The sequence below is a fragment of the Dromiciops gliroides genome, chromosome 3 (assembly GCF_019393635.1).
Source record: "Dromiciops gliroides isolate mDroGli1 chromosome 3, mDroGli1.pri, whole genome shotgun sequence".
Taxonomy (NCBI): Eukaryota; Metazoa; Chordata; class Mammalia; order Microbiotheria; family Microbiotheriidae; genus Dromiciops; species Dromiciops gliroides.
Window position 1 is genome coordinate 570,476,664 of NC_057863.1, and position 25,079 is coordinate 570,501,742.

Here is a 25,079-nt window from a genome sequence, read left to right on the forward strand (position 1 = left end):
GCCAGATTTTCCCATCAAATGGATCGATTGGTCTATCACAAACCTTCAGGAATGTTTCAGTAGGTTATACACATACTTTTGTATAGAATTCTGGCACTGGCATGGCTACTTTGAGTCCCAGAGGTCCCCCAACACCATGGTCTATCATTTGGGCATTGGGACAGTGCTATGCAGAGAAGAGTGCTACTAGGGCAGCTAGCTGGTGCAGTGGATAGATAGAGCACCAGCCCTGGAGTCAGGAGTACCTGAGTTCAAATCTGGCCTCAGACACTTGACACTTACTAGCTGTGTGACCCTGGGTAAGTCACTTAACCCCAACTGCCTCACTTAAAAAAAAAAAAAGAGTGTTACTGTTCTAGAATTCTGGAGACCTGGGTTCTAGTCTTAGCTCTAATTGAGCTATTACAGGCCAGCCCACCACTCTGGGTTTCAACATCTTCATTTGTGAAAAAAAAAAAGGGGCCTGAAGGTGATTTCTATTTTTTTTAAAACCCTACTCTTCATTTAGTTTGCTGAACTAAAGTGATTTTGCCTCAGACAGCAAAGGGCAAAATCTAGGTGGTGTCATGAAGGCCTTGTTTCCCTCTATAATAAACGTATAGGATTAGAGCTGGGGCAAGGGACTTGAGTCTTCCTGCTATAGACAAGGAAACTGTAGGCCAGGGAAATTTAAATGACTTCATCAAACAATCCATCTAGTCAGTAGCAGAGGCAGGATTCAAACTAGGTCCCTTGCCTTCATCCAGTGCTCTCTTCACTGTACTGAACTATACGAAACCCTGAGATAAACGTCCCCTAGTATACAAGGGAGAAGTGGGCTTATCATATATAACTCCAAATCAAAAAGAATGTTTTCGGTAGTGAGTTGTGATATTGAATTTCACCTTAACCATTACTCATTTTATTGTTCATTGCAGAAAAACGAGACATTTAAATAAAATATTCCAGAAAAAGATACTATGATTTACAATTCAAGTGTAAAGCTTCATCATAATTTCCATTGTGTTTTGCCAGTGTACACTACATCACTGATCAATCCATAATTACTCTGAGAGTAGAATAACACAGCATGGTGGTCTTCATAAATATTTCTTGAGTTCAGTTTTGCTTTTTCACATTCAACATAATAATGTTTGACAATCATTAAAAATATATAATTCTATTATTCTTTACATAAAGCAAATACAAAGCAGTGAAACATACAAATTAAACATAAATTTAACGTTTATGAAAATGAGCAACTATTATAAAGAACAGACATGCTGGGAAAAAACCTAGCTGTTAATTTTACATATTTGTCACTCTTCATTCTGTACACAAAAAGGACACTATAAAAGAAGATAGGAATGCAGACAAGCTAGTTCTTCTCTTTTAACAAGGTACAAACTCCCGAAGGAATAAAATCCCTTTAACTTAAGCCAAGTGTTTTCATGTAAGAAACAAATTTCCCTTCTAAATGTCATGAGCATCCAGTTTTCATGTAATACTGTCTGTGAACTTCCATTTATACATATAAGAATCAAATTGTCCAAAATGCAGCTCTTCACATCACAAAACAAAGCCTAGTATTTTAAATCACAATTCTGCTGTTGTGTGTAACCTATTGATTCCTTAGATAACGTCACAAACATTTATTAAAAACAGAGAATGTACTTCCTATGGATCAAGTGAGGCTTTATTAAGATGGTAGTAATTGTCTTTTGGGGCCTAGCGTAGGGCTAGAAGCTTTCAATGCAAGCATATTCAGAAGATTTGCTGTTCAAATAATATTTTTTCAAAACCAGTTGGAGGAATATGATAAAAGTCGCTGAATTGACAATCCAAAATTGCACTGTCATCAACTAAAGGAGAGAAACAGATATTAAATTAGAACAGATGATCTTAATATGGTTTAAGCATAATATAGTATAAACAACTATGAAATCAATTATTTCCTATGATAATAATATTAACAGGAAACAAGAGGTATGGAATTTGTTTTGATTCATAGAATAAATCTTTAGGAACAAACACAGGTGCAGAACCACAAAACCTTTGCACATGTTAATTAATATCAAATAAACTTTTCTTAAAAAAATTTTAAACCTTTTAATTGATACTTTTTATTTTATATCGCTATAATTTCCCAAAATATAACCTAACTTTCAAAAGGCACATTTGAACTGTATTAGGGTTGTAGCCAGTGATGGCTAAAGGCAAAAAGGTCCTCCTTTGTGAACTGTAGCTGGCTGAGTCTAATATTCTATAAACTGTGGTAAGAAAGAGACGAGACATGGATAAAGATGAAACAGGTAACATGACACAAAGGTGGGCAGGAGGGCTGGCAGCATTTTCAACCACATGAGAAGATATGTGATCTGTAAACAGGAAAACTTGCCTTCAGAGTAAATTAGAACTCAATCTACGGCAAGTCATTTGCTTGCTGGTAGAGCTCTAAGACCCAGGATTACCTTTTCTACACCTTCCCTTTCGATATCTTCCCACACTTCTATCACTTCCACGTACAATAAAAATGAAGAGAATGGGGGGCAGGTAGGTGGAGCAGTGGATGGAGCACTGGTCCTAGATTCAGGAGGACCTGAGTTCAGATCCAGACTAAGACACTTGACACTTATTAGCTGTGTGACCCTGGACAAGTCACTTAAACCCTCATTGCCTCCGAAAAAAAAAAAAAAAAAGGGAATGAATTTCAAGGCTGTCACAGTTTGTACTATATCTATTCCTTTTTTTTTTCTTTTTTTTTTTCTGTCACTGGACCCTTAGACTTAAAGCTATTCCACCCTGGTAAAACTCTGTAGGGTTTTTTCTTACATAACTGTCAATGACACGGGGCCATTTCTACCCCAAGAGGAAGCCTTGTTTCAGAGCTAAAGGAAGACAAAATAATTATACATTTTTATTCCAATCCAACCAATCTAAGCAGCAGAATTTACAACAGGGAAAATTTTATTCATTGTGAATGCTTATAAAATTAATTCTAAATTAACAAAATCAGGTTTGACTTATCAGGCTAAACATTCTGAATATTAAATCACATATCTCTTGGATGGAATTACTTTTGTTTCTCCAAAATACAAGAAAAGCATTTCACACAAATCTAGTTTAAGCTTTCTTTCTTGCACTCCAAGGAGAAATTTTTGGGGGCTGATTTTCAGAAGTTAAAATCACTGAAAACTTTTATTGGTGAAAAAAGACTAATATAGCAGCTTAGCTACTGAGTAAAGTACAAATATTCACTGTTCTGACCATTTTCTGACACCTTTATATTTCACTGTGTTTATTTCTGATAACCTTGTCATTAAATTCATATAACTAAAATTGTTAACTTGATAGGCACTGCTCCAAAAACCTCTTAAAATTTTGTTTTCTTTATGGCTCTAATCTAACAGATTCAAAGGAATAGGATTATATAAAAAAGCATTCTTTTTGGAATTATTAAATCACATGCCACAAAAGCAAAAAAAAATTTTGGCATAGCTGATTTAAGTTAATCCTGCATAAAATGAAGATAAATATATAGTCAACTCTTAATTATCCAAGATAATAGGGGAAAAAGTGTATAATCTACTCGAGACTTTCTTTTCTTCATCTGAGAGATCAAGAACCCAGAGACAAAAACCTGAAAAGCAGTCAAAGGGTCAAAATGGTTAAATCCAACACTTTTCTTATTTCCTTTGATACAGGCATTTTCTCGAGTTAGATGCCAGTTACCAATAGTGCTGGAGAGGAAAAGGGCCCATACACATACATAGTTTGGCAGGAAACTGCACTGGTTCCAAAATGTAAGACAGGGAAAACGCTAAGTCTTCAAGGGGTGTGTAATGAGGCAATGTGTAGAAAACCAGAGCCCCGGTTATCTCCAGTCGACTGTATATGCAGTTGTTGCATTCATCCTAAGCTGGGCCACATTCATTTGTAAAATATTGTAAACAAAGCAAGCAGAATCACTCTGATTCCAAAGCACATCTATATCCCTAACTCTGACTCTTCCTTGATAACACTTTGGGGGCTGGCCTTCTCTAATTCCACTGTTCTGATCCTGTTCCTTCCTATCATACATCTGGGTTACTTGCCTATATCCAAATTATTCCTTTAAAGGGCACTCAAGATTTCCCCAAACATTCCTTGTATATTATTCTCTTTCTGAGCACCCTACTATGGCATTTAACCAGCTATTGCCTCAAATGAAATTCTCCTTTACAAGCTTTAGGTCTTCTAACAAGTGCAATCTCTCCATTTCTCTAAGGTGCCAATCATTTGCCCAGTTACAATGAAGTAAACCCAGCTGTGCTTTAGACATGCTTCACCCCATTCTCACTTGGACTCTCATCTGTGCCCTTCTACGTGGAAGAATGCATGGGGATTCTGTGCTGGTTTTTCTCCAGTATGATTCTTTGCCAGTACAAATATACTGAACTGCCCTTCTGTAACTTCCCAGCCTGATCCATATGGTGAACCGCAGAGAGTGCGTGTTTAACCAACATTTGTCCCTGTGACTGGTGAATCCTATAAGGGTCATTTTGGATTTAAACAACAATAAAACAGGGCTTCAACTCTGAAATTCTAAGAGTTTACGACCAAACTTTCCCTCCCTTTACTCACTGTTAGGAACACAAAGGCTGACAAAGCCAAGATTTGATTCAAACTTGTTTTTAATGTGTTGAGAAGATGTACAAAACAAAAAAATTACAAAAGAAAAAGTCAGACTTCAAAGTTATCATTAATTCATCTCTTTAAGCTTCTACATGTTAAGACTTATTTTCATTTGTATGTATGGAGAAGTTTCTTGAAAACGTCAATGATCTCAAAAAAATACTTTGCTCTACATGAGTTAACAATGAAGGCAAGAATTATACCCAAGACTGGAATTTTTCTACTTTTGTGGTATTGACTAAGGGCTCAAGACATTGATTGGTCTTAACAATGTATCTTCTCTCATATAACAGTGTTCTTAAACTAGAAGGTTAAAGGTTACTTCATAGCTAATAACTGATATGAATAGTGCGGTATTACTTAGCTACGTTATGATATTTTTTACCTGACACACTTAAGATACTAGTAAACAAACTAGTGGAGAAATGTATTCTATGTTCAATAAAGAGCAGTAGATTTGCCACTATTTGATTCGGCAAGTGCCTACTAAGGCACATGCCAGGCACTATTCTAGGAGCTGGGAATACAAACACGAAAGTGCTTCTCTCCAGAAGCATTTTACTGGGTGGAAGGAAGGGAGGACACAGCCCATACCATAGATACACGAACACAATCTGTATACCAAGTAAACACAAAGTGCTTTGAAGTCCGAGGCAGGGCCCTGTGCGAAGGCAGAGGTGGAAATGGAATGTCATTTCCGGTCATGCCAAGCAGGGCAGTTTGGCAGAAGCTGGAGGCCAACAATGAAGGGTTTTCACTGCCAGATAGAGGAGTATGTATTTTATCCTAGAGGCAACAAAGAGTGCTGGAGCTTTCCATGAGGGAAGTGATGGAGTCAGACTGCTGCTTTACAAATATCAATCTACAGCCCTGGGGAAGATGGATTTGGGAGAAGGTGGATGGGTAAGGTCTGAGGAGGGCTTATCCTAAGGTGTGGCCATAGGAATGGAAAAGGGCAGATTTGGCAGATATGGTGGAGGCCAGAATCAACAAAACTTGTCAACTCTAACCAAGATCTAAACTAATAACCACAATCAAAATGTGTCATGAAGAATACGCGCTCTTTGTACTGAACTCACTGCACTGAGTTTAAAAAAGGCAGGTGGGGCATCAATGGGCAGAGCTGCATTTGCATTTGTCTGATTCTAATAAATGGGCTATTATTGTAATTTTCTAAAAGCCCACCTGATCCATGAACATAGCACAGTGCCTGCCTCAAAGCAGGTGCTTATGGATGCTTGTAGACTGATGCACCTGCTACCCAACTTGTTCATGCAGGTGTCAGCTGCTATTGAGTTAGTGGCATGGAAACTGTTCCAGAGGATCTCAAACAGAATTAGAGCTGGAAGGAATTTCAGAGGCCAGAGAGCACAACTCTCTCATTTTACCAATGAGGAAACTGAGGTCCAGGGTGGTTAAGTGACTCGCCCAGTGTCACACAGCTAGTCTGGGGCAGGATGTTAAGTCCCAGAGCTCTATCCACTCCACTCGATGTCTCTATGTCTATGGTAAGGTAAAGAATTCTGAAATATCACCAGGTCAATAATATACATGTAAACTCTTTGTTTTTAGGAAAACTTTGCAGCAGGATTTTCATTTGATCTACTTCTCTCTTAAAATATCCACTGAGGAGGCAGCGAGGTGGCACAGTGGGTAGAGCACTGGCCCTGGATTCAGGAGGCCCTGAGTTCAAATCCAGCCTCAGACCCATGGCAAGTCACTTAGCCCCAATTGTCTCACCAAAAAAAAAAAAAAAAAAAGATAAAATATCCACTGAGACAACAGGACAATCAGTATGGGGCTCATAGAGCAGAAGTTACAACTAAGACAAACAAAACCAAAAAACACCTCTTCAGGTCTCTTTTCAGGATGCAAGAGTGGGCTAAATGACTGAGAGAGTAAGCCTCAGCTCTTCAAATCAGAAGGTTCAACAGAGAATGCTGAGTGATCATTAATTTCACTAATTTAATCTAATAAAGTATAATTCCTTGTGAAGCACTGCTTACTCACAATATGTAAGGTATGTTTTCTTTTTCTTCTTTTTTTTTTGGTGGGGCAATGGGGGTTAAGTGACTTGCCCAGGGTCACACAGCTAGTAAGTGTTAAGTGTCTGAGGCCGGATTTGAACTCAGGTCCTCCTGAATCCAGGGCAGGTGCTCTATCCACTGCACCACCTAGCTGCCCCAGGTAGGTTTTCTTTATTCCTCGTTAATCTGCCTGGCACCCCATACTTCCTCGTCTGGAATGCTGTCCTCTTGCCCACTACCTTTTCCTCCACAATATTCCCACTCATACATTACAGTTTAACAGCCCTTCATCCAGGAAGCCTTCTTTGATATTCCTCATGGGTAGTGACTTCAAAGAGTCACAGACCGAGTCTGGAAAGGGGCCTCAGAGGCCACTGAGTTGGAGCCCCAGATGAGGAAGCTGGGGTCCAGTGAGGGTGACATGCCCGACTTCACACTGGTACTTTGAACCCTGGCCATTATAAAATATTATGTGTGTTATATATTCCTGCTGGACATTAAGTTCTACAAGGGCAAGGACCAGAGGCTAAAAAAACCTGGGTATCTCACCGAGTATCCAGGATAACACTGTACAAAGTTTACAGTAAATAAAAATTTGTTGAATTTCTGAAATGTAACAGCAGTATAATTCATACGAGAACTTGATAGTTCACATTAGAAACATTATGATAAATTTGACTTCCCTGAGGAAAGAAAATTCAGATTATATTTTTAACACTGATTCGACTAAAATTTAGAGAGAAAGGCACTGTGCATTGTTTTTTGGGGGTTACAAAATGAAACAGACATTGTCTCTGCCCTTAGGAAGTCTATGATCCGCTCAGGAGATATGGACCAGAAGAAAGGAATGAACAAAGTGTTGAGGAAGGTGAGAGGTGAGAGAGTTTCCAGGGAGAGAGCCTGGGGAAAGTTTCATGGAGGAGTTAGGATGCAAGCCAGATTGCACAGGATTTAATAGACAGAAACAAAAAGAATGACGTTTCTGAGGAAAGAAGTAACTAAAGGCAAGGACATGGGGAAATACTGAATGTGTTCAGGGAAGACTAATTAGCTGAAAAACAAGGTATGTGAAGAAGAACAGTGTGAAATGATGCTGCAAAGTTGGGATGCTACAAAGTAGTACAGAGACTTGAATGTTACTCTACAGAGTTTGGACTCAAATTAACAATTATAAACTGGAAGTCACTGATGATTTTTTTTTTTGGTGAGGCAATTGAGGTTAAGTGACTTGCCCAGGGTCACACAGCTGGTAAGTGGCAAATGTCTGAGGCCGGATTTGAAATCAGGTCCTTCTGAATTCAGGGCCAATGCTCTATCCACTGAGCCACGGAACTGCCCCACTGATGATTTTTGAGTAGGGAAATGGCTTGGCCAGAGCTGTAGAAGAAGAACTTCAATGTAGCAGTGGTGTATATGATCAGCTGAGAGGGAAAGACTAGTTAGGAGATGACAGCAATGGTCCAAGTGAGAGCTGACAAGGCCTTAAATGAAGAGTCAGACAACTGGATGCGAACATTGTCTATGCTATTAATTTTTCATGTAGCACATGGAAAACACTTTATGTACCTTTGCTAAGAAACTGTTACATTCTTTAAAATTAAGCTGAACTTGGAGCAGCTAGGTGGCACAGTGGATAAAGCTCCAGCCCTGGAATCAGAAGGACCTGAGTTAAAATCTTGCTAGTTGTGTGACCCTGGGCAAGGCACTAAAAAACTAACTACCCCAACAGTTAACTCACAGATGGCCCGCTATAATATTTGACTCAGCTTTTGTAACTAAGGCAAGAATTAGGTGTTCAAAATGAGTCACCATGACTCTTGCCACCCTAAGAACAGCCCTCTATAAAAATAACATTTTTTTAAAAGGGGGACAGCTAGGTGGTACAGTGGATAAAGCACTGGCCCTGGATTCAGGAGGACCTGAGTTCAAATCTGGCCTCAGACACTTGACACTTACTAAGCTGTGTGACCCTGGGCAAGTCACTTAACCCTCATTGCCCTGCAAAAAAAAATTTTTTTTTAAATAAAAGAAAAAATAAAAAGAAAGAAAGAAAGAATGTATTGCTAAGACCATCCTTCTCAGTATTCTCATGCAGTCAATGGCAGCAAAGGACATTCAGGTAAGTGAGAGAAGGGATGAGGAGCATGGTAGTCTTCCCCCATTATTTTAACCTCAAAAGGTCAGGTACTAGGGACAGCTAGATGGCCCAGTGGATAAAGCACTGGCACTGGATTCAGGAGTACCTGAGTTCAAATCTGGCCTCAGACACTTGACACTTACTAGCTGTGTGACCCTGGGCAAGTCACTTAACCCCCACTGGCCCACAAAAGCAAACAAACAAAAAAGGTCAGGAACTCTCAGTCCCCCTAATGTTCACTTAACCTATCATAACTATAAAACCCTTTTGGAACCTATTTATATTTTAAGTTCCATAAGGTACTTATGTCCCTCCAGTTTCATGATAATCTCAACTGATGCTATATAACGAATGCCTATAGTTCATTTTTACAATATTACCCATTTAGAACTATGGTTTCCAACGCTGGTTCTGAATGGAAGGAAGGAATGAAGAGGCAAATGGGCATCTTTCCTAGTTGGTGTTTAAAAAAAAATCCTGAGGCTCATATCTATACAGTCTACTCTTATCATCCATCAATAATATAGAGAAAGGATAGATGTGATGTCATAGTTTTAAACTGTAAAAGAAAAGGCATTTGAAGAGGAATGGAGATTCCTAGGAAATTGGTTTTTGAAAATTCAATAACATGATTCCAGTGAGTTCTGGGCAGTACATTTTTGGAAGGACGATGACAAGCTGGGATGACAAGACTGATAAGAATATATCTGTCTGGTGTCTTGCAAATCTAAATAAAGTGGCTTTAAAATGAAAAGGATAGAAGAAGAAAGCTAGGCCCAAGAGATGAGATATAGTAAAGGAAGAATAGTTGGGACATCAGAAGCTCGTAAGAGATAAAAAATTACAGAAATTAGTCAGTAGTAAAACAGCTGGCCTCAAAAGTCTACACACAATGCAACAAGAGAAAACAGGTCCTAAAGGAGGCAAATTTGATTTCACGAATTCCACTGAGATTCAGTGGAATGGAGGGCAGCTAGGTAGCACAGTGGACAAAGTACTGGCCCTGGATTCAGGAGGACCTGAGTTCAAATCTGACCTCAGATATTTGACACTTACTAGCTGTGTGACCCTGGGCAAGTCCCTTAAACCTCACTGCCCCCCCCCCCAAAAAAAAAGAGAGAGAGAGAGAGAGAGAGAGAGAGAGAGAGAGAGAGAGAGAGAGAGAGAGAGAGAGAGAGAGAGATTCAGTGGAATGGAACCCATGACTGGATTACATATGCCTCCAGCTAAAGCAAATGAGTGGATATTTCAGACTTGAGGTAGGCTTGAGGTGTAACAATTTCCTAACAATTAGAGCTATTCACAAGTAAAATGGGCTGCCTTGGGAGAAGCTGCCTCTCACTGGGAGTCTTCAAACAAAGACTTGACCACTTGTTTTGGGAGATGCTTTTTACAGGTATAGGATCAGTTGTAGAAATTTTTGGGGAAAAAAGTATCATCTCCCTATTAGTAATTTGCTTTGTAGTTTCTAATCTAAAGGTCATTCCCCAAAGCAGAGGAAAAAAAAAAACCAACCAGAACAAAAGATTTGAGAAGCTCTACTTCTTTGATCCTCCTCTTCCTCCCCCACCCCACTATTGAAATACAAACTAATCTTTTTTGTTGTGGTAAAAAAGAAAAAAGAAAAAAAAAAGAAATTTTGGGATACTTGAAGGGTTGCTGCAAAGGAATTTAGACTTAACTGGTTCAGCATGAGAGGGGAGAATGAGGGCTAATGAATGGAACTATATATAAGGAGGAAGATTTCAGCTCAATACAAGGATAAATGTGTCCAGCAGAAATGTTTAAAACTGGAATGGGATGCCTCAAGAATAGCGTGTACCCTGACGCTGGAAGTGCTGAATCTGAAACTGGCTTAGTTAGTTAGTGATGGGGTAAAGATTCTAAAGCAAAAGAATTTTACAGTATCCTTAGGTGCCTTTTTTTCTTCACTTCTTTTCCTGCTAGTGTAGGTGAGAAGAGGGAGAAGGAAAGGGAGAGGAGAAAAGAGAAAGATGGGGAGGGTGAGGGAAAGGGTGAAGGAAAAGTTGAGAGGGAGGAGAGAAGAGAAAGGAAGAGGGAGGGGAGAGGACTGCATGGAGAGGGAGAAGGAAGGGAATGGGAAAGAGAGAAAGGATAAGGACATGGGAGGGAGGGGGAACAGAGGGGAAAGGAACGGAGGATGAAGAGGAAGAGGGAGATGGAGAAAGAGGGAAAGGGGGAAAGAGAGGCAAAGAGGAGAAAAGAAAAGAATCTTGTACTCTGAGCACACTCTGAGGTCAATGGAAGGCCCATAAATGTCTGGAGCAATGATCATGCTCCTACATGCATTAAGTCTAATTAAGTAAGAAAGCTGCAGGCAGGACAAGGACAGTCCTGTAGCTTGTAGAAATAGAGACTGGAGAAAGCTGGACTTGTAATCCAGCTTGTAGAAATAGAGAACTCTATCTCCTAAACTCACCACTGCCTGTCACCTCATGATCTACTGCAGGTACCCAAGAATCCAATGAACTATAGCACAAAATCCAATTTCCCTTGCTTCCAAATACAAAATAACTGACGTAATCTACCATTCAATGTGTTAGCTTCTCCAAGAAAGATTTCTATACACAAAATGTCCCCAAAGTCTGTGATGTTAAAGCATTCAGATTTTTGGGACACCTGGTAATTACAGCCCCATCTATGCGAAAGTCTTACCCCCTCACCCCCCAGAAAATCTGTTCTGAGCTTGCCAAGTTGCTGTACAAACCTCCTCCTTCTAGGTCCTGTGAAATGGCTGTTGTAGTCTTTCTTAATAATTTTTAAAAATTACTTTAAACTTTAAAAATAAAAAAAATGATGAGGTATTAAATATGGGGGTCTGATTATCACAAATCTAAGCACAATTATTGTACTTGGCAAATACTGTGAGATTATTTATTTTTAATCAACAGAAAAAACAAATTTAGAAAAACTAAATCCTTTAAATGCTTATCAACATATTCTACTGAATACTCTATAACATATATATTAAATACAACTGTTCTAAAATCAATACAATGCCAAACAAAAAGGGCAGGTAGGTGCCACGATGGATAGAGTGTTGGGCCTGGAGTCAGGAAGACCTGAGTTCAAATCTGGCCTAAGATACATACTGTGTGATCCTGGGCAAGTCATTTAACTTGTCTGCCTCAGTTTCCTCATCTGTAAGATGAGCTGGAGAAAGAAATGGCAAACCACTACAGTACCTTTGCCAAGAAAACCCCAAATGGCGTCATGAAGAGTTGGACATGACTGAACAACAACAAAAAGTTAAACAAAAATTTAGATTCTTAGCTTACCATATACAACAGGATACACTGTCCCTCGTATACCTGATGCTGGACAGTGCATATTTTTTCCATTCAAATAAACATTTAATTCTACATGGTCATATGTAATACCCTAGGAAATAAAGCAGAAAATTTAATAAGTCTTTTAATACACAATAGATCTAACAAGTATATCTTTTATAATCAAGATGAAAATGTGGCAGGATGTATTTTCCCATCAACACCACAAAAAATGCATCTTCCAGAAAACACACTAGATTCTTTGTTAGGGAAAGGCACAGAAATACAAAAAAACTAGGCAAGAAAGAGTCACATGACCAGAGGGTCTATTGCTGATGCTTTCATTAAGGATTAAAAAGTCTGAATCTGATAAGAATAAATTTAGCTACTTGAATATAACAATTTGATTACATTAAAATTGGTTTAAAACTCAAAATGACAATAGTTACCAAATATCCACCACATAAATTGTAGCAAAGTAGCTATATAATGTGAATTTTTAATGCTTTGTACTCTTAAAAATTATATAAGTAATAAACAAGTAGAGAGATCTTTTCAAATTCAAGCTGAAAATGATTGCTTTCCAGGCATAAAAACTGACTTCCAGTGGATAATACTAATTGTAGCAGTCATCATTGTTGTTTATCACCTCTTAATGTTTTCAAAGTGTTAAAACTGTTTCTGAGCCTCTCAATTTGTTCCACTAGCACATACAATGATGTTTCTGTTTGCTTAGAGGCAATATGATGGAGTCGAAAGTGAAAGACACTAAAAGCCAGGGCAACAGGAGCCAAAATTCAATTCTAGAAATTTCCCACTTCTGTAGCCCTAGGAAAGTCACTGACACAATTTCCTCATATAGAAAATTTGGTTGATAATAATTGTACAACTTTCCTTATAAGGTTATTGTGAAGAAAATGCTCTGTAAAGTTTGAACTATTATATTAAGATATGAATTAGGGGGGCAGCTAGGTGGCACAGTGGATAGAGCACCGGCCCTGGAGTCAGGAGTACCTGGGTTCAAATCCGGTCTCAGACACTTAACACTTACTAGCTGTGTGACCCTGGGCAAGTCACTTGACCCCAACTGCCTCACTAAAAAAAAAACAAAGAAAAAAGATATGAATTAGGATTACAGTTTTTTTTTTTTTTGCAGGCAATGGGGGTTAAGTGACTTGCCCAGGGTCACACAGCTAGTAAGTGTCAAGTGTCTGAGGCCAGATTTGAACTCAGGTACTCCTGAATTCAGGGCCGGTGCTTTAACCACTGCGCCATCTAGCTGCCCCAGGATTACAGTTTTAGAATGGGAAGGAACCTAACTGGTTCAACATTTTACAGATAAGGAAACTGAGGTCAAGGGAAATGCCCAGTCACAAAGGTACTAAGTGTCAGAGATGAGATTTGAACTCAGGTCCTTTGAAATACGTTTCAAAAAGGTCAGATATATTACAAAGCTCATATGGTTCAAAGTAAGCTAGGAAAATTCTAAAACTATAAGAAAGAGAAAAAGTAGGAATAGCCTAGAAGATGAAAGTAAACAAACTATATCTTAAACCTTGTTTCCAGAAAAACTATAACCACAGTAGTGACTAAAAATTCATTTCAAATGATGCACATAAAAAGAATATTTTTGTGACTACCTGATAAATGTAGATTAAATACATTTGTGGAAAAAAGTCTTAGCTCTTTTAGAAATCCGTATGCTTCCTTTAAATATTTCTTTTATTGAAAGTTTTATGTTCTTATTTGCATGAATTTCTTTTAACTAGAAAGAGGAGGTGGCTGGTCCCCTTTAAAACAAGTTGTCTATCTCCTCTGGAGAGAAGAGCTAATTGATAAAGGACCAACTGTTTTCAGAACATAAATACCAGATGGGAGTCGGGGCAGGAATGGAAATCTGCTTGGCAAACCACGAGAGAAAGAACCCTCACCATGGGGCCCCATGGCCTTTCTCTCCAAATTACACATTGGCAGTTGTCTTGTGGGGCTGCCTAAGGGGAAGCCTATGGAGGGTACCCTACAGCACCAGGAGCTGATGCCATGGCCCCGCCTACCTTCTGCCTAATCCAGACCATATACCAAGGACTAGCAGCCAGTGGAAAGGGGGACTGTGACTTATGTCATCTCTGGAATTTGCTTTTGGAATCTAACTCCAAGTGAAGAGACTCCAGAATGTGGTAGACAGAAGCGTTACTACTCAAATTGTAGAGTAAGCAGTTACAGCTTAATGAAAAATCCACTTGACTCTATCTCAGTACTATACTGAGAATGTAATAAATTTTGCTCTATATTGCATATAATCTATTTAAATGTAATTAATTAGTAATTCACGATACTCAGTCACATTTAACTTTTTTAGTAAAGAATTAGATTTTTGTATTTTGTTTTTTAGTGAGGCAATTGGGGTTAAGTGAGTTGCCCAGGGTCACACAGCTAGCAAGTGTTAAGTGTCTGAGGCCGGATTTGAACTCAGGTACTCCTGAATGCAGGGCTGGTGCTTATCCACTGCGCCACCTAGCTGCCCCAAGAATTAGATTTTTATATAAAAAACATAGCTGAATGGAAAAGTACACTTTTCTTTTTACATCTATAACAAGCCTAGTTGTTTTGAATGAGACCGTAACAAAAACACCATTGCCCACACGGTGGCAGCACTGCCTAACTGTAGGCAAAGTACAAGGAAATCAGAATCAGGAGAGCCAGCCTCACAAACCCCAATTTATAAAGTGAGAACAAACATCCCACCAAAGGAAAAAAAGGGATAAGGAAGTGAGAAACATATTTCTGAGCCTAAGCCAATTCTTTTTTAAAAATTATTATGATTTTCAATGAACAAGAATTTATTTACTCTTTCCCACTCCCCCCCAATAAAAACAAAACCTCTGTGATCATTCTAAACCAGTTCTCTTACTATCTATTAGCATTAGAAGTGACACCACTGGGCAGCTAGATGGCGCAGTGGTTAAGGCACCGGCCCTGAATTCAGGAATACCTGAGTTCAAATCCAGCCTCAGACACTTGACACTTACTAGCTGTGTGACCCTGGGCAAGTCACTTAACCCCCATTGCCTGCAAAAAAAAAAAAAAAAAAAAAAAAGAAGTGACACCACTGACCAAAACAGCTCCACTCAATAAACTTCAAATTCATCATTAATTACACTGAAACTTTTAGTGAAAATTCTACATAAATGCACATCAGAAATAAAAACTCGGGGGCAGCTAGGTGGCACAGTGGATAAAGCAAAGCAGTGGCCTTGGATTCAGCAGGACCTGAGTTCAAATCCAGCCTCAGACACATGACACTAGCTGTATGACCCTGGGCAAGTCACTTAACCCTTATTGCCCTGAAAAAACCCAAAACAAAACAACAACAACAAAAAAAGAAATAAAAACTCTCTAAATTGAACTTGAAAATGTGTTTTTAGAATAGAACTTACATTCTTTTGACTCTGCACCTGGTTCTCTACCCACTCCCCTATGCTGCCTTGCTCTAGAACTTACATTCTTGAAAAATTATATACAGAAAACAATAAGCCTAAGCAATTTCACTATCTGCCTATAGCAGAGTTCTTAAGGACTGATCACAGTAGAAATACAGTTCTGAAGTTCATTTGGCCAGATACAGAAAGCTCAGTTTCCTTGAACTTGTTTCAGAACAAAGTCGATAAGCTAAAACACTCTTCCCATATGAAAATGTTTTTCTGGCCCTGCAATCCATTCGACTTTTCCTATGCTACTGTTGGCAATTTGGTAAAATTTGTTCTTCACTCTTACAAACGTCTCAGCAATGAAGATGAAGTTACCATAACACAGAAGGATAACAAGTAACAAATGGTTTACTCTTCTAATTCCTTGACCCTTCATACCCTTTATCCTCATTGGTCCTCCTTTTATCCAAACTGGCACAAAAGCTCAAGGTCTCATTTGATCATGCTGACTGGCTCACTAATGGCTGGTTAAATGTGGTAATCTCTGATGTCAGTCAGCACAACTTCAGAACTTGACTTTCATAGCAAGGGAGTAAAGACAGGAGGGCAAGACCAAGTTAAAGATGAGGTTCAATGAGTCAACAAAGAAAAACATTTGTTACTTATTATTCTTTCTTATGTTTTAACTTCATCTTTGTAGTCTAAACAGGTTGACAGTATCCATTTAACTTCAAGATTGTCTCCTAAAAAATAACCAATTGAGAAAGGATGTTCCATGCTGTGGACATCTGGCAATGATCTAAATAAATGAAACCCAAACACAGAACCAATTACTATATAACATTTAAAAGGGGAAACCGGGAAAAGCAGATATTTAGAAATGGTTAAAACCTTCCATCTCTTTTTAAAAAAAATCTTTTTCCCATAATTTTTTGTTAAAAAAAAAAAGAATTTCAACAAGCCTTTACAAGACTTAAAAATGGCTTTTAGTTAACACCAAAATGGAGGAAACAGCATCTATCCTAAACTGGTTTCCATGATTTGTTCTTGTTCCTGATACCTTCTTAGATTTACTTTACCTGTATTACCTTTGCTTGTAAACTGCCTCATTTACTAAATGTTTCTATCAAGCTAATATTTATGACTTTATTAGAAGACAAAATACAAGAGCAGGCTTAAAAAAGCTCTTAAATACAGGAATACTAGTAAGTCTGCTCCTACTAGCTCCAAACTATAAAACAATCTATGTCAAATATTAATAAGAGGAGCAGCTAGGTGGCATAGTGGATAAAGCACTGGCTCTGGATTCAGGAGGACCTGAGTTCAAATTTGACCTCAGACACTTGACACTTACTAGCTATGTGACCCTAGGCAAGTAAGTCACTTAACCCTCATTGCCCTACCAAAAAAAAAAAAGTAAAGCAAAATATTAATAAGAAATAGTTCTAAAGGAGAGAAAACAGTAACAATGGTAAATAGTTTGGGTTTGTACTTGCACCAAAACAGCAGCAAACATAGTCAAGTTTTAAAATCACAATACTATGCTTTTACACAACTCTGAAATTTTGATGAAGGGAATTTTAATCCCACAAAGACCAATTTCTCTGGTAAGCTGGTTGTTGTTGCTCATCTTTCATCCTCAAAGAGGACAATGACAGATGTCATGATTTGCACTGAATTGGATTTAAGTGAAGGCAGGCTGCGTAAGGTCACCAACTCACTCTCTTCAGAGCCATCAGGGTCCAGTGGCAAGATATGCATCAGGATGACTGGAGATGGCCCCAGATGTTTAAGGCAATTGGGGTTAAGTGACTTGCCCAGGATCACACAGCTAGTAAGTGTCTAAGGTGAGATTTGAACTCAGGTCCTCATGACTCCAGGGCAAGTGCTCTATCCACTGCACCACCTAGCTGCCCTACAAGCTGGTAAAATTCTCTAAAAGATGCTAATGAAGCAAATTAAGTAAAATCTTGTAGATGAAAATTATACAAAATCATATAAATAATTCTTAAACAAGTTCCCAGTCTCAGAAGTATCCGTGATGACACTGTAACACAAGTCTTATGGCAAGGTTCTGCTCCTTTCCTTGAAGAATGCCAGGGATAGATTAAGAACTGTTTAATACATGTCAGAACCTGCCACTGATACTTCCAAATGGGGAGCAGATTGTGCTGATGACTCATGGCCAGGAGTAATCTTAAAGGCAACAGGGAGTTTAGCCTGCTAAAAGCAAACGTTACAAATGTTGGCACAGATGTCATCGATTGCTAGCCCCTACCAATGAGTATTGGCATTCAGATATAATCTCCTCAGACAGAAATATGAACTGTCTTAAACGTAATCTAAATATGATTATTCTGAAAACACATTTCATAAGGAAACTCACCACTACATCTCCCTCCTGTGGAAGATTGTTTGCTGGCAACCTATTCTTTTCCTCATTGTTGTGGTAGAGGGCTCCATCATTCCTCATCACAAGGCTATGCACATCTCGGCCAAGTGGAATCTGATTCAAATTAACTTTCTGAGTTGCAACTCCAATGCCCCAGATCCCTAAGAACATAATATTGGAAATAACTCAATGAACTAAGAGAATAAAGATGTAGAAATGGGTCAAATTTTCAGGTGTACTCATTTTGAAAGAAATAATATTTTGAAAAATTAACAATATATTATATCAATATATCTCAAGTACCAATAAACAAAATTCACTAAAAAAAATCAGAAAAAAACCCTTGTTTTATGGTTGAAGACAATAGTTCTCAACCTTTCAGTTTAAAACTATTTTGGGGACTCCCATGGGAGTACCTGCCCCTATACTACATATAGTGCTAGAGCTAAATAAAGATCAAAATGATGATAGTTAACTTTTATAGTAGCAAAGTACTAGAAACAGTAGATGTCCATTGACTGGGAAATGGTTAAAAAGCTTTTAAACATATAAATATGATAGAATAGTACTGAACTATAAGAAATTATGAACATGAAAAATGCAGAGAAGCATGAATAGCTTAATATTAACTGAAATGAAAATAACACAAGTAGGGAAACAATCTATACAATGATTCAGTGACTATAATAATGTAAAAGCAACAAAATATTTAAAATGAATGTTGTAAATTTATAGACTGAGAGGAATTCTACTCTAAAGAATAGAAAGATGAATGCATCTTCCTTCTTTGTAAAGGTAGGGAACTATGAATGTTAAACACTGCATATGTGGACAGTTTTGATGAACTTTTGTCTCCCCCACCCCCACCCCACCTGTTCTTTTTTTAAAACCAAGGAGGGGCAGCTAGGTGGTGCAGTGGATAGAGCACGGGCCCTGGAGTCAGGAGTACTGAGTTCAAATCCGGCTTAGACATTGGACACTTACTAGCTGTGTGACCCTTGGCAAGTCACTTAACCCCAATTGCCTCACCAATCCCCCCCACCCCAAACCAGGGATAGATTTCTGGGAAATGGGAAGAGATGTACCGGGAAATTAAGCAGATGTAAAAATAAATTATATCACTGAAAATTTAAGTTAAAAAAAAAGATAATGCTTAGCTTTTAAATGGATTTGAAAACCTCTCACAATAATTCTGAGGACTCAACCAGGCTCCATGGCCAACAGACTCAGAACCAATGATCTAGTAAGTGTAAAGAACCAAACAAACCTCTATTGCTTTTATTTATAATTATTCTTAACATTGAGGGCTTTTCATAAACTTAACCAACCTGTGGACTGGATTTTGAACTCAAAGTAGCTTTTGTTCTGATGCAAAGGTGCATTGGCTAAACAACCTCCTGTCCCACATATTCTTCTTCCATTTTTGACAATGACAACATCTGTTCCTAAATAAAAATACAAACTTGTTATGCCACTTAAAAACATATAATTATGCTTTCCATTTCAATCAGCCATTAGAAAAACAATTCTATAATGTTTTGAAAAGACAGCAAACATACCCATTTGAACTTTTATATGTAAGTCACTTCTTGATAGAAATCAAAAATATTTAATTTTGATCACATAAAATAAATGAAATTCTCTCTAAATTCTATTTAATAGTTGTAAAATTTTCTGGAGTAAAAGTAACCTATATAAACCCAGTTGTTAACAAATCACTTAAATAATTTAACTTAAACTAATACATATAGTTTTTTTTTTAAAATGCCAGACCCTGGGCAAGTCACTTAACCCCAACTGCCTCACCAAAACAAAACAAAACAAAACAAAAAAACCAAAAACCCAATGCCAGGGCATATGTTGTGAATGAGCCTAATATTTTCAAGCCAATAGTTATCTTGGATAGTTTGGAGGAAAATATGCTTTAGACATCTGTGCTTGTAAATCACTAAACATTCAAAGAAAGATACTCATAGAACTTAGCAAATTTTCATTAAGACAGCTGTTAATTACAGAATATTGCAAATGAGCAGCTGAACATCCTGGCAATTCCATCATTAAATGTACTTTGTTCTTTTAAAATACAAACTTTAGCTTAAATTTATTTTTAGAAGGTTGACTTGGGAAACATTAAATTTTGGTAATGAAACTTGTTAATTGTAAAACTATGTAAATTCTTTAAGTCTTGGTTGGGAAAAGCATGAGCATCCAGGAATAAGAAGAGAATTGATAAAACTGTAGGATATTATACTTTTAAAAATGTGATAATATAAACTTTGATACAGCAATAGTGCTGCTAGGCCTATATCTCAAATACATTGGGATCTAAATTTGTGTGAGATGAGCAAATTCAGAGAATCCAACCCAAACGTTCACATGGATTGTTTGTGCCCCACCTGTGGTAGAGCATTCCGAGCTTGTATTGGTCTAATCAGTCACAGATGGACACAATGTAACTTGTCTCTAACATAGTGATGTCATTTTGGTTCTCTAGAGCGAAGGACAACAACCAACCAACCATCCCAAAGACATCCAAAAAAGGGGGAAAGGACCTATTTGTACAAAAATATTTATAGCACTTCATTTTGTGGTGACTAAGAATTGGGAGTCAAAGGGATGCCCATCAATTGGGAAATGGCTAAACAAGCTGTGGCATATGATTGTAATGGAATATTATTGTGCTATAAGAAATGACAAATTAGATGATTTCTAAAAAACCTGGCAAAACTTACATGAACTGAGGTATAGTGAAGTGAACAGAACCAGAAGGTCACACAGCACTATTATTCCATGAAGAACTGTGAATGACTTAGCTATTCTCAGCAATACAATGATCCAAGACAATCCTAAAGAACTAATAATGAAGCATACTATCCACCTCCTGAGAAAGAATTAAAATTGACTGAATACAGACTGAAGTATGATATTTTTCATTTTCTTTCCTTTTTTCTTTTATTTGAGTCTTCTTATACAAAATGACTAATGTGGAAAGATATTACAAAATTGAACATGTATAATATATCTCCTTACCATCTCAGGGAGATGGGAGGGAAAGGTGGGAGAGAGAGATAGAATTTGGAACTAAAAACTTTAAATAAAAATGTTTTTTAAAAAAAGCAACTTTGAGTGACCAAGTAATTTTGAGTATTATAAATACCCAAATTAAGTACAAAGGATCTATGAAGGAAGGTGCTATGTGCATCCAGAGAAAGAACTGATAAATAGTTGTATAGTACATATGTGTGTGTGTGTGTGTATATAAAATACACACATATGTGTCTAATGGTAGCCACCTCTAGGGTGGAGGAGAGGGAGGGGAAAAAAGGAATTTACATGATATTATAAAAGGAAAAGCAAGTTGTACATACTAGATGGGCAGTTTCATGTGTAATATTTTTACTCTATTCTACTTTGTTATGAAAAGGCTTGTTTTATTTCTTCAGAATTAAAATTTTTTTAAAAATGTGATGCTGATGTGAGAATAAGAAAATGGCTGCCACTCAATGTCTATGGAATGTTGCCACAATTTGGGTTTGGTAATATTATCAGGCTATCACTAGCTTAGCAAGATTTGGACACGTCAATTCTTGAAGCAACTCCACCAGAAAAATATTATGCAAGGAAGGGAACAGTGCTAATGACAAAAATAGAACCAGTTCTCTGAGTCATTACAAAGGCAGTGTGGTACAGTGGAAATAATGGATTGGGAATCAGAGGATTTGGGTTCAAATCCTGTTTCTATAACTTAACCTTGTTTTACCATGGATAAGTCACTTAACCTCTACAGGCCCCAGTTACCTTATCAGTAAACTTGGGAGTTGGGGATTGATATATTGAGAGAATTTGTCAAGAATACTGAGACTATTATTTTTATTAGAAACAGCTACTGATTTCTTTTTTTTTTTTTTTTTTTTTTTGCAGGCAATGGGGGTTAAGTGACTTGCCCAGGGTCACACAGCTAGTAAGTGTCAAGTGTCTGAGGCCGGATTTGAACTCAGGTACTCCTGAATTCAGGGCCGGTGCTTTAACCACTGCGCCATCTAGCTGCCCCTAGCTACTGATTTCTAATGAGCAAAACTCTTATTTTCCTATGGGTTCAATGGCTAGATGACTTTAGACTGCTGAGATCTCTTCTCTCTTAAATCAATGAACCCATGACTACTTAGATACTTGGAACTGTGATGTCATCAGTGTGGGTACTTTCCCCTTCAAAGTCGCAGATCCAAACCTCTGCATGCCTTCTCATCCTATGAACTTCTGTCCTCCCTCCTGGAGTTCTCCACAGATCTCAGGATACTCATCAGGTTGGGGCCCTCCCTCTACTTTTCCGGATACTCCATGGATACCCAAAGACTGCTCATGTAAAGTCTCAACAAAAATGCATGGGACAGGGGAAGCTAGGTGGCACAGTGGATAGAGCACCAGCCGTGTCAGGAGGACCTGAGTTCAACTCCAGCCTCAGACACTTAACACTTACTAGCTGTGTGACCCTGGGCAAGTCACTTAACCCCAATTGCCTCATCAAAAAAAAAAAAGTATGGGACAGCCATGGCAGATGTACTACTCTCTTAAATTATACAAAATTAACAACAGTGTTTACTAGAGATCCATTAGTACCTACTGTCTCCAACAAAAATTTTTTAAATTCCAACATCATTGACAAATTCTTTCTTCAATACATCTGGTTAATCTAAGTGCTTCTTTTTTCAAATCTCTCTCTCTCACAAACACACACACACACAAACACACACATACACACAAGATGCTATGCTGGCACTTAAAGAATACCTCAAAAGAAATGGCCTAATGTGGATCCAATAGGGACTCCATTTTATGGGATTTCTTTACTTGAAGTAACAAAGAGATCTAATTACAACATGGTCTCCCTTATATATTCCAAAGCATAAACTCTGGGAACGGTGTTAATATTGATGTTCCTGTGGGAAACTTAAATTTAAGTGTGCCTATTGTGTGTGGGAAGGTTAGAGGAGGGGGTGGGAGTGGGGTGAGGGAAAATATCACCAAGACTGGGAAATAAGCAGAACACTACTAAAAGTAACTAAGATCTGTTGGAAATTAAGAATTTTGTCTTTGTAAGTTTTAATTTCAGGTAGCATCTCATAAGTGCATCATAGAGGGTGAGATACGTGGATCTAAGTAAGATAGAGTAAATCTAGGATACAGAAATATATTTGGTTAAATCCACATAAAGAGAATTCATGATAGTGGATGAACTACTTAAGGACAGTCTGGAGATAAAACCACAACAGCATCTACAGGTTAGCTTCCATTGGGAAAGGTTCAGTGAATGATGGAATGATGTGACTTTTCAGAGTGGATTAAGAGAAAGATGAAATGGGGGTTTCATGTACAGAACATTATGGAAAACTTTAAGAATGGGAGAATTAAATCAAAAGGTGTGGAGAGAAGAGTTGCATGAAAACAGTAAAATTAAGCAGGGAAACAGGAAGTTTCAGAACCAGCAGAGTGGAAAATAAAAAGAGGGCTCTGAAAAAATGCTAATAAAAATCAGATGGGAAAAGGGCTTCTATTGTGAATACATCAATTTTTTTTTTGTGAGGCAATTGGGGTTAAGTGACTTGCCCAGGGTCACACAGCTAGTAAGTGTTAAGTGTCTGAGGCCGGATTTGAACTCAGGTAGTCCTGACTCCAGGGCCGGTGCTTTATCCACTGTGCCAACTAGCTGCCCCAATACATCAATTTTTAAAAATCTTATCTTCTTTTTTTCTTTCTTTTTTTGCAGGGTAAGGAGAGTTAAGTGACTTGCCTAGGGTCACACAGCTAGTAAGTATCAAGTGTCTGAAGCATCAATTTTTTTTCAGTTTTCTACATTAAATCCTTAGAAGGAAAAAACACCATCCTGAATGGTTCTGCATATTCCAAAACTTCTAATTTGTCCTCTATATCTTATTTGTGGGTGATTGTTTGCATGTTGTCTCCCCCATATGACTGTGAGCTTCTTGAGGGCAGGGACAACTTAAAAGTCTTCTCTCTGATTATCTCCGATTCATCTTGTATGTATGTATATGTGTATATGTATGTGTATACATAGATATATGTATGTATGTATATTGTATGTAGTTGTTTGCATATTGTCTCCACTGCTAGACTGTGAGCTTCTTGAGGGCAGGGACCATTAACAAGTGCCTTCTCTCTGCGCATCATCTCAATTTATCCTGAATACATCCTGTTTTCAAGCAGTTTGTATGTTGTCTACCCCCACTGCACTCAGAGCTCCTTGAGAGTAGGGACTGTCTTGTATCTTTGTATCTCCAACAGTTTGGTCCAGTTCCTGGTACAAACACAGTAGGCACTTAATAGATGCTTGTTGACTTGACTGACTTTGGGGCCAGTTGAAACCAAGGGGAACACCGGCATGGCTCGTCACCAGACTGTCTGGGCAAAAATCATTAGCCCTTTGAAAACAAACAAACGAGGTGTGAGAGGAGCCATCTAGGTGGGTCTGTGGACAGAGCACTGGCCCTGGATTCAGGAGTTCCTGAGTTCAAATCCAGCCTCAGACACTTGACACTTACTAGCTGTGTGACCCTGGGCAAGTCACTTAACACCCATTGCCCCACAAAAAAAAAAAAACAACAACCCAACCAAATAAACACACAGGTCTTGAGCCTCGGTGCCCCTTGCCCCCGACCTCTGCCCCCCCTAACCTGCCACTGGTGTCAGGAAGAAGGAAATCCACGGGGCAACAGACACCCAGGCGACCGGGAGCTTTCTGCGGACCGCAGGAGGGGGGCGCGCTCCAGCCTCGAACGTCAAGTAGCAAGGGTGAAGAGGAGGGGTCAGGGGCAGCCCTTTGACCCAAAAAGGAGATTGGGGGTGGGGAGCAGGAGCGCAAGTCGGCCTTCCTTACCCATGTGCTGCGTGTCCAGCTGCACTGCCGGCATTTCCTTCAGCGGGATGTGGCCGGTCCCGGCGTCCCCGCAGCAGCGCAGGCAGCAGAAGACAGAAGCCGCCATCGCGCCAGCGCCGCCTCTGCCGGGGGCCGGGGGCCGGAGGCCGGGGCCACCGCCGCGGCCGCGGTGCAGGCGCAGGCGCAGGTTCAAGCTCAGTCTCAAGCTCCGGATCCGGCTCGGGTACCGGCGACACTGTCTCTCCCCTCCCCGGTGACGC

The 25,079-nt window shown here is 38.7% G+C and overlaps 1 protein-coding gene across 1 annotated transcript; it reads right to left on the reverse strand.

Moving 5' to 3' along the window:
* Window positions 1-873: 873 nt before the first annotated feature.
* SPRYD7 (SPRY domain containing 7) lies at window positions 874-25,071 on the reverse strand. Its single transcript, XM_043997504.1, has 5 exons — window positions 24,820-25,071; window positions 19,256-19,372; window positions 17,922-18,088; window positions 12,117-12,219; window positions 874-1,841 (listed from the first exon to the last, which is right to left on the reverse strand). Exons 1-5 carry the CDS (start codon window positions 24,923-24,925, stop codon window positions 1,744-1,746), a joined length of 591 nt encoding a protein of 196 aa, XP_043853439.1. The 5' UTR covers window positions 24,926-25,071; the 3' UTR covers window positions 874-1,743.
* Between the last annotated feature and the right edge of the window lie 8 nt (window positions 25,072-25,079).

Bases quoted from the DNA above. Each gene is read 5' to 3' on its own strand.
- SPRYD7 (XM_043997504.1), bottom strand. From the start codon at position 24,925: ATGGCGGCTTCTGTCTTCTGCTGCCTGCGCTGCTGCGGGGACGCCGGG. The intron at 19,373-24,819 runs GTAAGGAAGGCC...ATTTTTATTTAG, and splicing joins GCTGGACACGCAGCACATGG to GAACAGATGTTGTCATTGTC. The intron at 18,089-19,255 runs GTTGGTTAAGTT...TTATGTTCTTAG, and splicing joins GTTCAAAATCCAGTCCACAG to GGATCTGGGGCATTGGAGTT.